General features: G+C 38.8%; 2 protein-coding genes across 6 annotated transcripts in view; one reads left to right on the forward strand and one right to left on the reverse strand.

The window, feature by feature from the left end:
- On the reverse strand, nt 1-8864 carry Zbtb33 (zinc finger and BTB domain containing 33). 2 transcript variants are annotated; one of them, XM_040284929.2, is made up of 3 exons: nt 8725-8863; nt 5047-5084; nt 1-4878 (listed from the first exon to the last, which is right to left on the reverse strand). In XM_040284929.2, exon 3 carries the CDS (start codon nt 4874-4876, stop codon nt 2855-2857), a length of 2022 nt encoding a protein of 673 aa, XP_040140863.1. In that variant the 5' UTR covers nt 4877-4878; nt 5047-5084; nt 8725-8863; the 3' UTR covers nt 1-2854. The 2 variants fall into 2 exon arrangements, with proteins under 2 accessions (XP_040140863.1, XP_005319418.1); XM_005319361.5 differs by lacking the exon at nt 5047-5084 and having other exon boundaries at nt 8725-8864.
- The window catches only part of LOC120889651 (uncharacterized), a 20471-nt gene continuing 16196 nt past the window's right edge, over nt 8277-12551 (forward strand). For all 4 annotated transcript variants that reach the window (XM_078034323.1, XM_078034322.1, XM_078034321.1 and 1 more), the window contains exon 1: nt 8277-9122. In XM_078034323.1, the coding sequence (XP_077890449.1) occupies nt 8329-8934 (606 nt within the window). In that variant the 5' untranslated portion in view covers nt 8277-8328 and the 3' untranslated portion in view covers nt 8935-9122. The remainder of the gene's footprint in view (nt 9123-12551) is intronic.

The raw sequence follows: 12551 nt of genomic DNA on the forward strand, positions 1-12551 counted from the left end.
TTAGAATTAAAACATTTTATTTTGCCATAAGAAGCTCTATGAACTAATATCAGATGATGGTTAATGAAAAGTAGAACTTAAAGTCATGACACGGAGGATTGTACAAGTATGAACATTACAGTATTAGGGGAAATGAACAGGTTTTCATATGACTGACAAAGGTGAAGAAGCCAGTGATGCTGAATTAGCACTTAATGACTTAGAATATGCATGCCTTGACGATACAAAATACCTTGATCAATGTTTACCGATTGTTTTATCTTCTTAGTACAGTGGAAAAAATGTGGCATTATTCCCTCGTAGTAGTTGTACATAGGGGATAATTACCACCCAGATGATAATAATCAATTAAAATATTTAATCCTGCAAGACTGTTATAGCATTTTAAAATCTCTGCTTAGTCTGAGCATTTGAGTAACAAATTTCTACTTTGAATAGTTACTGTCCAGAATATTTACAGGTAATTTCACATTAGAACAAATTTGAAGCCCGCCTGAAAGAATAAAGGAAGTTCAATAGCTGTAAAGCTAAGTATAAAATAGAAAAACCCCATAGTAAGTTTTAAACAGCAGCTTGCTACAAATTTCCAATACAGTAAAGGCTGGGAGTGAAGAGTTTTTGTCCAAAAGGAGTATTCTACATGAACTCTTGAACTTTGAAGAAGGAAACTAGAAAAACTGAAGATCCTGAGACACATGCAAGTAAGAGTTTTCTGGCAAAATTGAAATTTAATTTTCCAGTTTTCCACCTCCCAAAAAACTCCGGAAGATACCTTTAAGTATGACAGATTTTTAAATTTTCATATTCAGAATTAGCACAGCAGCAGCAAATAATTATACCAATATTACTCAGAACTGATAGTTTTCAATTATAGAATTAATTCCTGGCTTGTCATAATAGGCTTGTAGAAATGACCAAGTTTTATTATGACAAACTAATTTATCTACAGTTGAGTCCAAAAGACCTGGAAGCTCTGCTGGCATCAGTATCATTTACAATGGCATAAGTAATTATGACTAACTGCTGAAATAACATTAATGAAACTCAAATTTCCACTGAGAACACTTTATAATCAGAGAGTAATGTTATATCTACACAGAAAAGAAACAGATATGGTGATTTCAGAGATCAGAGTCTTAAGTTATAAGATGATTTCAAATTTTCTAGGTTTAGTTGATAAAGTGGTTTGAAGGCCTAGACTCACAGAACAGAAAACAGATAAATGCACATCACTCCACCACTTGGTAAACAAAGGATAATTCTTCCTTTTCCTTGTATTATTGCAAATACTGATGCCAAATACCCTCAGCTACCAACTTAAGATACACTGAATGATGTACATATGAGAAGTTATGATTAAAGCTTTAAGTTCAAAGTTAAGAAATAGACTATTTTTTTAAAATACATGGTAAGGAGAAAGAAAATATCTATGTTGAACTAAGAAATACTTAAGCAAGTTTATGAATGACTAATAACTATGCACAACAATCTTTTTCAGTATCTATTATTTTTTCCTTTGCAAAAAAAAAAAAACATTTACAGTTCAACAAGTTAATTGTTATAAATGCTAGGCTATATATTTGTGCCAACCCACTTCCTTTTATTACTAGCACTTAAGTTTTAACTTTACTTTCTAACTGTTTAAATATGTCATTTTAAAAGGAAGAAAGCTGGTATTTATTGTTGTCAAGATTAATGGGAATTGACAAGCCTATATACCATTCCACATGTAGTTTCTGATTGCTATATTGTGGTAATTTGCAGATGGAATGGCACTTACTTTAGAAGGGGTAAAAGTAAGATCTTGCTGAAAGGAACATACTAGATCACAGCTTCAACTATTTCAAATGAAAACTTCCTATAGAGGATCTAAGAAATATGAATATTTAAAAATATATGCCAATAGCCTCCACCCAAAATACATGAGTCTCATCTATGAAATCTACCACTTACAAAGATTTATACATAATTAGATTATGTATAAAAATTAATTTGGTGGCTTTTAGATTCAAAATTTCTAACATTTTATGGGAATATTAACCATAACGAACAAAAAGGAAATCTCCACTTGATTCCATTCTTATGTAAGAGCAAAGAATTAAAAAAAGTGTGACAGAATTTGTGTATCTCCTGTCTGCATTATGAAGATTTGTTTTTCCACTAGTTTTTCTGCCTACACAGATCACATTGCAAAGGTATAGAGTATGGCCTAGCCACCAAAATCTTTCACAGACAATGGCAATAAAGGCAAGGATTAATTCTAATTAACTAAAAACTAAGTCATTCTTCATACAAGACTCATCTGCATGGCTATTTTCATGAGGGGAGGCAGGAGATTGCTATCCATTTGGACTAGCAGAATACACAATCAAGTGGAGATTTGTTATGAAATATTCTAGACCAGTTTCATAAGTTTTTTATGTCATATACAAGACAACACACATTTATAGTCTCAATGTAAGAAAACCGAGAATTCAGCAGTAAAGTGCTAACATGGAAGGGGAAGGTTGTATGATGTACTAGGGTATGCTAGTAACTCCAGTTATTTTCAAAAAACATTCAGACTGCTTCAAATTCTAGTCAGAAAACTATCCCTCCATGCTTTTTCATTCTTGCCTCTTTTAAATGAGCTGAAAGCTAACTATATAAACATACTGAGAGGGTAAATTCTCAATCTCTACTGAAACTTTAAGAAAAATTTGCTTCTAAAAACCATCAACAATAATCCAACTAGACTACTTTCAGATGATATGGCAGATCAAATTAACTTATTTTCACCTTAATTGGTTTTACAGGTCTTCTGAAATCCCTGCCCCTTAACCCAAACCGAAACTTCCTGATATTTCGAAGGAGTTCAGTAAGATTCTGGTATTATAAACTCAAACTCGGTACTGCCATCTGTTACATTCTGTTTAAAAATTGAATCATTTTCCTGCTGAATAAAGATATCTTCCCAGGTCATTGGCTTGTTCTGAGTAGATGTGGTCCCTACTGGAGGTTCCTTTCCAGCATCAACCTTATACCCAATACCATCATCCTTCATTACAGGCACAGTGCTTGACCTATCAGAAAGGTATGCATATTGTCTGATCTGTAAAGATTTGCATGGATGTAAACGGTAAAGCTTCGAGTCCCCAGAAGGATCTTGACTATGAACCGACTTCATATGTGAAGACATAAATTGATAGTTGATGAAAGATTTGCCACATGCCAAACATTGATACCTTCGCTCCCCTGTGTGATGAATTTCATGCTTTGTACGATATTCTGCAAGAGGAAATACCTTCTCGCAGTAACGGCATGGATACTTCTTCTCCCAAGAATGAATGTTAAAATGTCTCCGCAAGCTTGTCAGACAGACATATGACCTTTTGCATACAATGCAGATATAATAGACCCTTCCATCTACTATTAACTCATAGTGATCATCATGTTTTACTTTCATGCGTTTGCTTGCTGACTCATTGCCAGACGTTTTTGGTATTTCATTCTCAAGTCTGGCTTCCCCTTCATCAGGGTCATCTTTGACAGGGATCACTATGTCATAAGTATCTTCACCGATATTCGCATAAACCTTGCAACCAGTCGACAAGCCTTCAATTTCAGTAGCTGTGTCTAAAGTAATGATCTTCTGACCCTCCATTAGGTGTTTTGATCCTAAACCTGGATCATTAGTGTTTCTAGTAATTATATCTGAAATTTTTAAAGAATTGGAAAGTGGTTCTTGCAGAAGTGTAGGAATCTGCATCTTCTGTATCAATGATCCATCAAAAGTCGTATTTTGGGACGTATCAGCCTGTGGGACCAAAGATGTATTACTGACTGCGGAGTCTGGACTGGAGCTAATAGTGTCATCATCATCATCTATAATTTCCTCCTCCTCCTCTTCACTGGCTTTGTTTCCTGTTAAAACAGCACTATTTGGTGTCTGCTGATTCTGCATAAGTAAATTGATTGAAGAAGACATATGATTTGGAAGTGAAGAACTGACATTTGGTGGTGTAGTAAGTGGTGCCTGATTTAACAAAATAATATTGGGAGTCAGATGTGTTGGAGCCGAAGATACCAGCAATTGTTCACTTCCTTGTGTCTGGCTCAGAGTTGCCTGATTCACAGGAATAGGAAGTTTCTGAGTAGGTGTGATATTTGTTAAAGGGGGAGAGTTATTGCTAGCACAAGGTGCAACATCTGAAATAGCAACAGGGCCTGTGTTAGGCTGGACCTGTGTCACTGCATTGTTATTTGGCAAAGTCTCCTTTGCAGGCAAAATCTCAGAGCAGAAAATGACATCATCATCATCATCATCATCATCAGAATCAGTAACAATGATCTTTTTCGTTTCATAATCTTCAGCAGATAATGAAAATGACTCTGTTATGATAGGCATTATAGTCGCCCCATTATCTTGGGTTTCATCTTTTGATTTTTGTATTACAAGGTTTTTGTCACTAGAATCAGGAGGCAAGGTTTCAGCACTACCATCCTGAGGTGTACCCGAGATGCTTTTAACCTGTGATAATGGGACACCAAGCTCTGCTATAAATTTCACTCCTAATAACTGCCCTGATTTAATTAACTCATCAAGTAAATCTGCTCTAACACGGACAATTTTAGAACTATAGATATAATTGAGGATTTCTGCAAAGATCTCTGCTCTTATAAAGCTCAGTTCAACAACTTGCCCAGCAACTGAGAAGAGCTGATGGAAGTATGTACTAGAAGCTGAAAGAATATTCCTGTGGGCCCGGAATTTTCGGTCTTCCACAATAACAGTAACATCACAAAAGAGTCCATGGCCTCGTTGCTCATTCAAGGAGTTCAGCAGACTGCCAGAGTACTGAATGTCTGTAGCAGAAATCAGTTTTCTACTCTCCATGCCTATAAGAGAAAGGGAGGGGGAGGGGACAAGGAAGGATTAGGGAGAAAAAAAAAACAAAAGTACTTCATCATTCAATATTTAAGCCATGGAATCGATAAATAGTTTATCAAGTTTTAACAGAAGTTTGACATAACTTTTTGGCTTTTTCAGAAACTGTTCATACAGACCGGCATTTGGACGATGTATCAAATCTCATGACTTCTCCCTGAAAAGAGTCAAGCAAGTTTTAAATTGCTAGACAGATTAGAACAGTAATCTCCATAGTCACCTTCCTTTGAATCTGATACATGCATCTCCACTAGGAGTTTTTTAAAGATTAGAATTCATTTACTTAGTCCCAATTTGGGGTTTCCTCCTCAAGAAGAGCTAAGAGGGTTATTTTTTTTGCTTTTGTTTGTTTGTTAAGAGTACCGGGGATTTAAGCCAGAGGATCTCTACCACTGGGCAACAGATATCCCCAGCCTCCACCTCACCTTTTTTTTAATGTTTAATTTTTAGTTGTAGTTGGACATAATATCTTTATTTATTTATTTTTATGTGGTGCTGAGGATTGAACCCAGGGCCTTGCATGTGCTAGGCGAGCACTCTTGCCACAACCCCAGCCCCCCACCTCACCATTTTAATTAAATTTTGAGATGGTGTCGCTAAGTCATGAAGGTTCACCTAGAACATGTAATCCTGCCTCAGCCTTGCAAGTGCTGGGGTTCCAGGTGTGAGCCACCGTACCAGGCAAGGGTTAATTTGGCTGTTTTAAAATTGTTTTAAGGAGGGGCTGGGTTTTGGCTTAGGTGGAGCGTTTGTTCACCTTTTAGTTGTAAATAAAAGGTAAAATAAAGGTATTTTATTTTATTTACAACTAAAAAATAAATATTTTTAAAAAATTGTTTTCAGGAAAATCCTCACCATTAATGCATAATAGTTACTTCATCTGTAATGAATGACTTAAATGTCAGTATTCAAAACTGAGTCTGAAATACATACTCTTCCTAAATTTTTTTTTAAATTTTTATTATTAGTTGTTCAAAACATTACATAGTTCTTGATATATCATATTTCATACATTTGATTCAAGTGGGTTATGAACTCCCATTTTTACCCCGTATACAGATTGCAGAATCACATCCGTTACTCATCTAAATTTTAACTGTTTTTAGGATTATATTAAAAAGCTACTCTCCACAGCCAAGGACACTACAAAGGCTGACAATTATTATCTCACAACTCAATTACTTTTTTGTTCTTATTTAAATTGGGGTGCCTCATCTTGATGAACTATTAAATACTTTTTTGTCCCTTTCTCTTTTTTCATCCCCTTGCCCATCCACCTCACCTCTACTTTACAATCTCCAGAAGTGGAATGTTAAAAACAGATTGTCTCCACAGGGGTGGAGCATGCCCATAATCCCAGAGGCTCTGAAGGCTGAGATAGGAGGATTGTGAGTTCAAACCTAGCCTTAGCAAAAGCCAGGCGCTTAGCAACTCAGTGAGATCCTGTCTCTTAGTAAAATACAAAAATGGGTTTAGGATGTGACTCACTGGTCAAGTCCCCCTGAGTTCAATCCCTGGTACCAAAAAAAAAAAGAAAGAAAGAAAAAAAACAGAGTGCTCAGTGAAGCCCATTAACAAATGCTATCATGAAAAAAAAAAGATAATGTAAAAGGAAAGCATACCATTTCTTAATGCTTATTTGTATGAAAAACTGAAACATTTCAATTTGTTGGTTAAGAAGTGAGTGCACACGCCTGTAATCCCAGCTACGGCTGAGGCAGGAGGATTGCAAGTTTAAGGCCAGCCTGAGCAATTTAGCAAGACCCAGTCTCAAAATAAAAGAAAAGAAAACATGCTAAGGGTGCAGCTCAGTGGTAGAGTGCTTGCCTAGCATGCACAAGGCCCTGTACTTGCAAAAATAAATAAACATATTATGTTCACTGGCCAGGCACAGTGGTGCACACCTGTAATCCCAATAACTCAGGGTGTTGATACAGGAGGATGGCAAGTTCAAGGCCAGCCTTAGTAATTTAATAAGACCCTCAGCAACTCTGCAAGACCCTGTCAAAATAATTAATTAATTAATTAATTAATTAATTAATGGCTGGGAATGTGGCTCAGTGATAGATTGCCCCTGGTTCCAATCCCCAGTACTCTGGGGGGGAAAAAAAATCCTGCACTGGTATGAAAACTTTTTCTTGCCAAATGAGTTAGCAAAAATGAAAACATTGGGGGCTGGGGATGTGGCTCAGTGGTAAAGTGCTTGCCTAGCAAGTGTGAGGCACTGAGTTCAATCCCCAGCATCACCAAAAAAGAAAACATTAACTTATTGGAACAGAGGAGACATTACTTTAGAGTGTGGGGCATGCCATTAAATCACACTGCTGTGTACCACCTCCAAAGCACCTTTATTTTTTTTGCACTTAACAAAAGACATCTCCAGTTACAATGATGCCAAAGTTGTAAAAAATAAAAAAATTCCCAACACACACATACATACACGGTGTGTGTGTGTATGTGTGTGTATGTGGATATCAGCCATTATTGATAAATACCTTTAGTAAAGATATATTTTTATTGTTAATATTCTTTCCCTTTGAAGTTACCCAGAGTATCACTATCACAGTTAACACACTTGAAAGGCAGAACATCTCAAATTCATATTTCAAAATTATAGCTTAAGAACAAACAAACAAAAAGCCTAAAAATCAAGGATATAAAACATCATCTGTTAGGTGTTGCCTGGTTAACAGTACCAAGGAATTCTAGGTTACCAAAGGCATTCATCAGAAAGGGTGACCTTTGGAGTGCCAACAACCAGGGCTCCCGAAATATGGGGATTTCGTCAGAAGTCACTTTTAAGTGGAGAGATGAGTTGTCTGACTACACTCCCACGATTTTTGTTTGCAAATAATTTGTTTGCAAATAATTTTCCCCATGTGGGAATGCGTCAAATGTTTGTGTCTAGGTGACACTGGGACTTGGTTTCATTTGACTTATGGTCCTTTCCTGCCCGTCAGGGTGGGCCCAGGTCAACACAAGTTGGTCTGCACCCTTCCTCTCCCAAGATTGGCAACCTGACTGTGGAAAAGCCATTTCACATCATTGTGTGACAAATCCTTGATCGAGGGCAGGTTCAGTGGGGCTGGTTAAAGCGGAAAAGAGAGAAAAGCCATCCGCGAGAGAGTGAAACAAACCGACACGCGGCTCCCTGCAGCAGCTGAACCCCCATCTCCTTTCCTCCACCTCCCTCTTCTCCATTTGCACCCTACCAGCTGCAACTGAGGTTTTTTAACCCCATTTCACGTGGAAACCCAGCTCCTTGCAAATACAGATAGATGGAGGTACAAACAGTGGAGTGAGGGCGGGAGGAGTAAGGGGTGCCGAGGAAAGTAGAAGGTGGCGAACAGTAGGGTGCGGTGTTGGGGTGGGGGGGGCGAGGCTAAGCAGGCGGCATTGTTATGCCCCAGGAAGGGGACGGAAGGGGAGGATGGGCCAGGCAGGAAAGCTCCAAATCAAACCAGGGACTGGGCGGAGAAAAAGAGGCCCAGAAAGGAAGGCAGCGGGGCGAGGTAATGCCAAGTGGGTTTCTATGGTGGGGTCCCCACGCCCCGGGGCCTACCCAGGGCACCGGCAACCCTTCAGCCTCTGACGGCGAAAGGGACCACGCCGCGGCCCTCCGGATTCTTCCCCTCCTTCGCTCCCCGACCCACACAAAGAAAGAGCCGGAGGAGCTGAGCCTAAGACTCCGCCGCTTCCTGGTTCAAGTGAGGCGAAAGCAAACGCAGGCGCGGCCCAGGGACCGAGGAGGCAGGCACGCTCCTTCGCCCCCTCCCGGATTGGGGCCGGGTCCTCACCTGCTTCCTGGCGCCGCCGCTGCTCCTCAGCCGCGGAAGGGTGGGAGTCCTCCAACAACAAGAAGCCGGACTCCCGGACGATTCTGCTGCTTCTTTAAACGTCGCTCCAGTCTTGGTCGACGTCGACGCGGCTACCGCCTCCTGCCGCCACGGCTGCTACAGCTGCCCCACGCCACCGACAGAGGGCACAGCGCGGGGGCGAAGCTCTGAAGTCAGAGGCGCCCTCCTCTTCCGAGTGCAGTCCGAGGGTTTCCGGAAGGCCCCGAGCTCTACGCGACTGCGCTTCGGTACCCTATTCAGCCTTCGGCTCTTTCCGCAAAGGGGCGGAGGAAGACTGCGAAGTTCTTGAAGCTCTTTCCGGAGGGCAAAAGGGTGGGAAAAGGAAAGGGAAAGATCAGGTAAGGCTGCCACTAGCAGTGGGGAGCGGAAAGGGTGCTACTCGCATTCGTCGAAATTCAGTATAAGCTAGTACGGCATAAAAACCATTAGTGACTATATGGGTTTCCTTTCTTTTGCAAGTTTGAATTCTACTCTGTACTAGCCTGATACACCATCTTGATGAACCACCATGAAATATAATCTGAATAAATAAAATTCATCAACTCATGATAATACAAGTTTTAGGATAACAGTAAATTACAGTTACTATTTTTAAGGAAGGAATCTAGCGTTTGGACAGGTACTGTCTTAATCTAATGCTAAATTCTTCATTTCGACATTTATCGACCACCTGTTTGATCTGTAGCATATGCAAGGCTCTATGGAATACAAAAAAAAAAAAAGGAAAGCCAGGGGTCTCTACCTTTTCAGAGCGCTCAGTAGATAGGCACACAAGCATTGAAAAATTTGTACAAGGTATAGAAGCACAGAGAAGGGAATAACCAACTGAATATTGCCATTTGAGCTGTATCTTGAAAGGTGAATAATATTAACATTTGCATTGTCGATTTATTATTTCCGTAGCATTTCATCCTTTAGGGACTGACACAGATTAAGCAGTCAGTAATTATTTAATGAATAAATTAAGTTGTGAATTTCATAATTTTAAAAAAATGCTCTGGTAATACCCTCCTAAGTACCATTATGAAACAAACAACAGGATGGGTGTTTGGAAAGCAAAATATTTCCCTTCAGGCTGATTATTGATCATATTCAACTAGGGAAACAAGTAGTAACTTTTCTGTGGCAATTAAGGCCATTCACTACCTTCATTTTGTTTCTTAAAGATCTGTATGGGATAGGGCTCGGGATGTACCTCAGTGGTAAGACTCTTCCCTTGTTGAGAGCCACAGTCCAGCGGCCCCAGCAAACTTCCAGCTGATTGGCTCACTATGGCCCCAGCAAACTTCCAGCTGATTGGCTCCTCTGCAGTGATGCTCATTGGGCTGTTTCCCAGCCCTTTCAGACCAGGGAGCTGCTCATTGGGGGACTCTTTTGGCTCCCCCCACACAACCCAACCAATCGGCCTCAAGAGTGGTTGAGAGGCTGGCCTGGAGAGCCAATGGTGGCAATTGGGCTCTGAGGGAATTCCTGAAGAGTTCTGTGTGGTATGGCGTGTGTTCATTCTGCTTGACAAGTGGCTCATGAATTGTGCTCAGCCAGGCTGTGGCATCCCTAACATGTGTGAAGCCCTGAGTTCAATCCCCAGTGCGGCAAATGAAATAAAAACATGTGTAGGATAATAATGATCAATCTAGTTCCCAAATGTGTGCCTGTTTACCTCCTAGTTGGAATTCCTGTGCTTCTTTCTACAAAAATCCTGTTGAAAATTTACATTGGGATATTCCAGTGTGAAAACAGAATTAATTATATCTAATCTTCTTCAATAGGAAAATTTATCCCTAATGTATTCCATATTCTCTTCAATAAAGCAAAGCCACTAATAAAACATCAAAGTGGTGCAACAGCTTTATTTTCACTTAAAAATATAAAATTTCTTAAATTCTTCTCCAAGACTCTGTATTGTGGAAATTATTGCATTATTGATTTTTTAATTAGTTTGATTTGTATGATTAAATTGAAGATTTAGTTAAGCAGCCTGGCTTTATTCACTAAACAGGAATAACAAAAATAATACTAACCCCAGATGTTTTATTTTTAATCTTTTCTTTTTTTGGTTATTTTTAGTTATACATGAAATAGAATCAATTTTGATAAAATTATACATGCATGGACTATATCTTATCCTAATTAGGGTTCCAGTCTTGTGAATATATATGATGGTGGGATTCACTGTGGTGTATTCATATTATGTACATAGGAAAGTTGTGTCAGATTCTTTCCACTGTCTTTTCTATTTGCATTATTGATTTTTGCTTCAGGACTTAAAATTATGAAATTTTTACTGTTTAATATAAACACATTTCACAGAAAATAGGAATATGCTGTTGTAAAATAAACTAAGACAGATTAATATTTTTCTAGCAATTGAACACTTGGAAAAACTAGTTAGCAGATTGATGACCATTTTTCTGAGTTACACTCCCCAAAAATGTAGTAGCAAAAAAAAAAAAACCCGGGCTGGGGATGTGGCTCAAGCGGTAGCGCGCTCGCCTGGCATGCGTGCGGCCCGGGTTCGATCCTCAGCACCACATACCAACAAAGATGTTGTGTCCGCCGAGAACTAAAAAATAAATATTAAAAAATTCTCTCTCTCTCTCTCTCTCTCTCTCTCTCTCTCTCTCTCTCTCTCTCTCTCTTTAAAAAAAAAAACCCCTTAGGAAATAGGACAAAGTATATCTTGAAAGTTTAAAATATAAAGTTTATCTTTCATTAGCTTCATTGAAACTAAAATGCAATATATCTTTGAAATACAGATTATAATGGCAGTAGAGGCTACTCTTCAAGTTTGTTGATTACCTTTCAGGAAACTGAAAGGCACAATATAATTTCTTTTGCTCCAGATTAACGTCACCAAGGCTACCACAGAATAAACTTGTCTCTTTCTTTGAAGGGCTTCCAAAGTGTTGAGACCCAACTAAGGCATGGTGAAAAGCTGTTCATTCTATGATAAATGGATGAAACTGGAGAATATCGTGTTAAGTGAAATAAGCCAATTCCAAAGAACCAAAGACCCAATGTTTTCTCTGATATGCAGATGCTAATTCATAATAAGGGGAATAGGGGATAGGGAAGAGTAGAGGTACTTTGGATTAGACAGAGGGGAGGAGGTATGGGAATAGGAATGATAATAGAATGAATTAGGACATTATTACCCTATGTGCATATATGATTACACAACTGATGTAACTCTACATCATGTACAACCATAAGAATGACAAGTTATACTCCATTTATGTATGATGTATCAAAATGCATTCTATTGTCATGTATAACTAATTAGAACAAATTTAAAAATTAAGGTATTGGTGGTGTGCCTCTCAAAAAAAAAAAAGTTGTTCATTCTAAAGCACAAGAAATCTCTTCCTTTCTGCCCATGCCCTCACACTGCTACCCAAAAAAAAAAAAAAACTGAACTAAAGTTTAAAAGCTACCTATAATCAAAGAAAATCAGGAAAAGAATTTTGTTTGTAGGAAAGCAAAGCAGTTCAAGAAACTTTACTGGCCTTAATAATTATCTTTAGCTTGGGCTGGGGATGTGGCTCAAGTGGTAGTGCGCTCGCCTGGCATGCATGCGGCCCGGGTTCGATCCTCAGCACCACATACAAACAAAGATGTTGTGTCCGCCGAGAACTGAAAAAAAAATAAATGCCTTTAGGGCAAAATTATTGGGAAATTTCATTAGTTTTCTGTTTCTGTATTATTTCACCTTTTACTTTCCTTATATCTGAGAGCTTAACCCCACTTCAGACAACCCAGGATATATT

Source organism: Ictidomys tridecemlineatus, chromosome X (assembly GCF_052094955.1).
Source record: "Ictidomys tridecemlineatus isolate mIctTri1 chromosome X, mIctTri1.hap1, whole genome shotgun sequence".
Taxonomy (NCBI): domain Eukaryota; kingdom Metazoa; phylum Chordata; class Mammalia; order Rodentia; family Sciuridae; genus Ictidomys; species Ictidomys tridecemlineatus.

Coding starts and splice junctions, on each gene's coding strand:
- Zbtb33 (XM_005319361.5), bottom strand. CDS start 4,876: ATGGAGAGTAGAAAACTGATTTCTGCTACAGACATTCAGTACTCTGGC.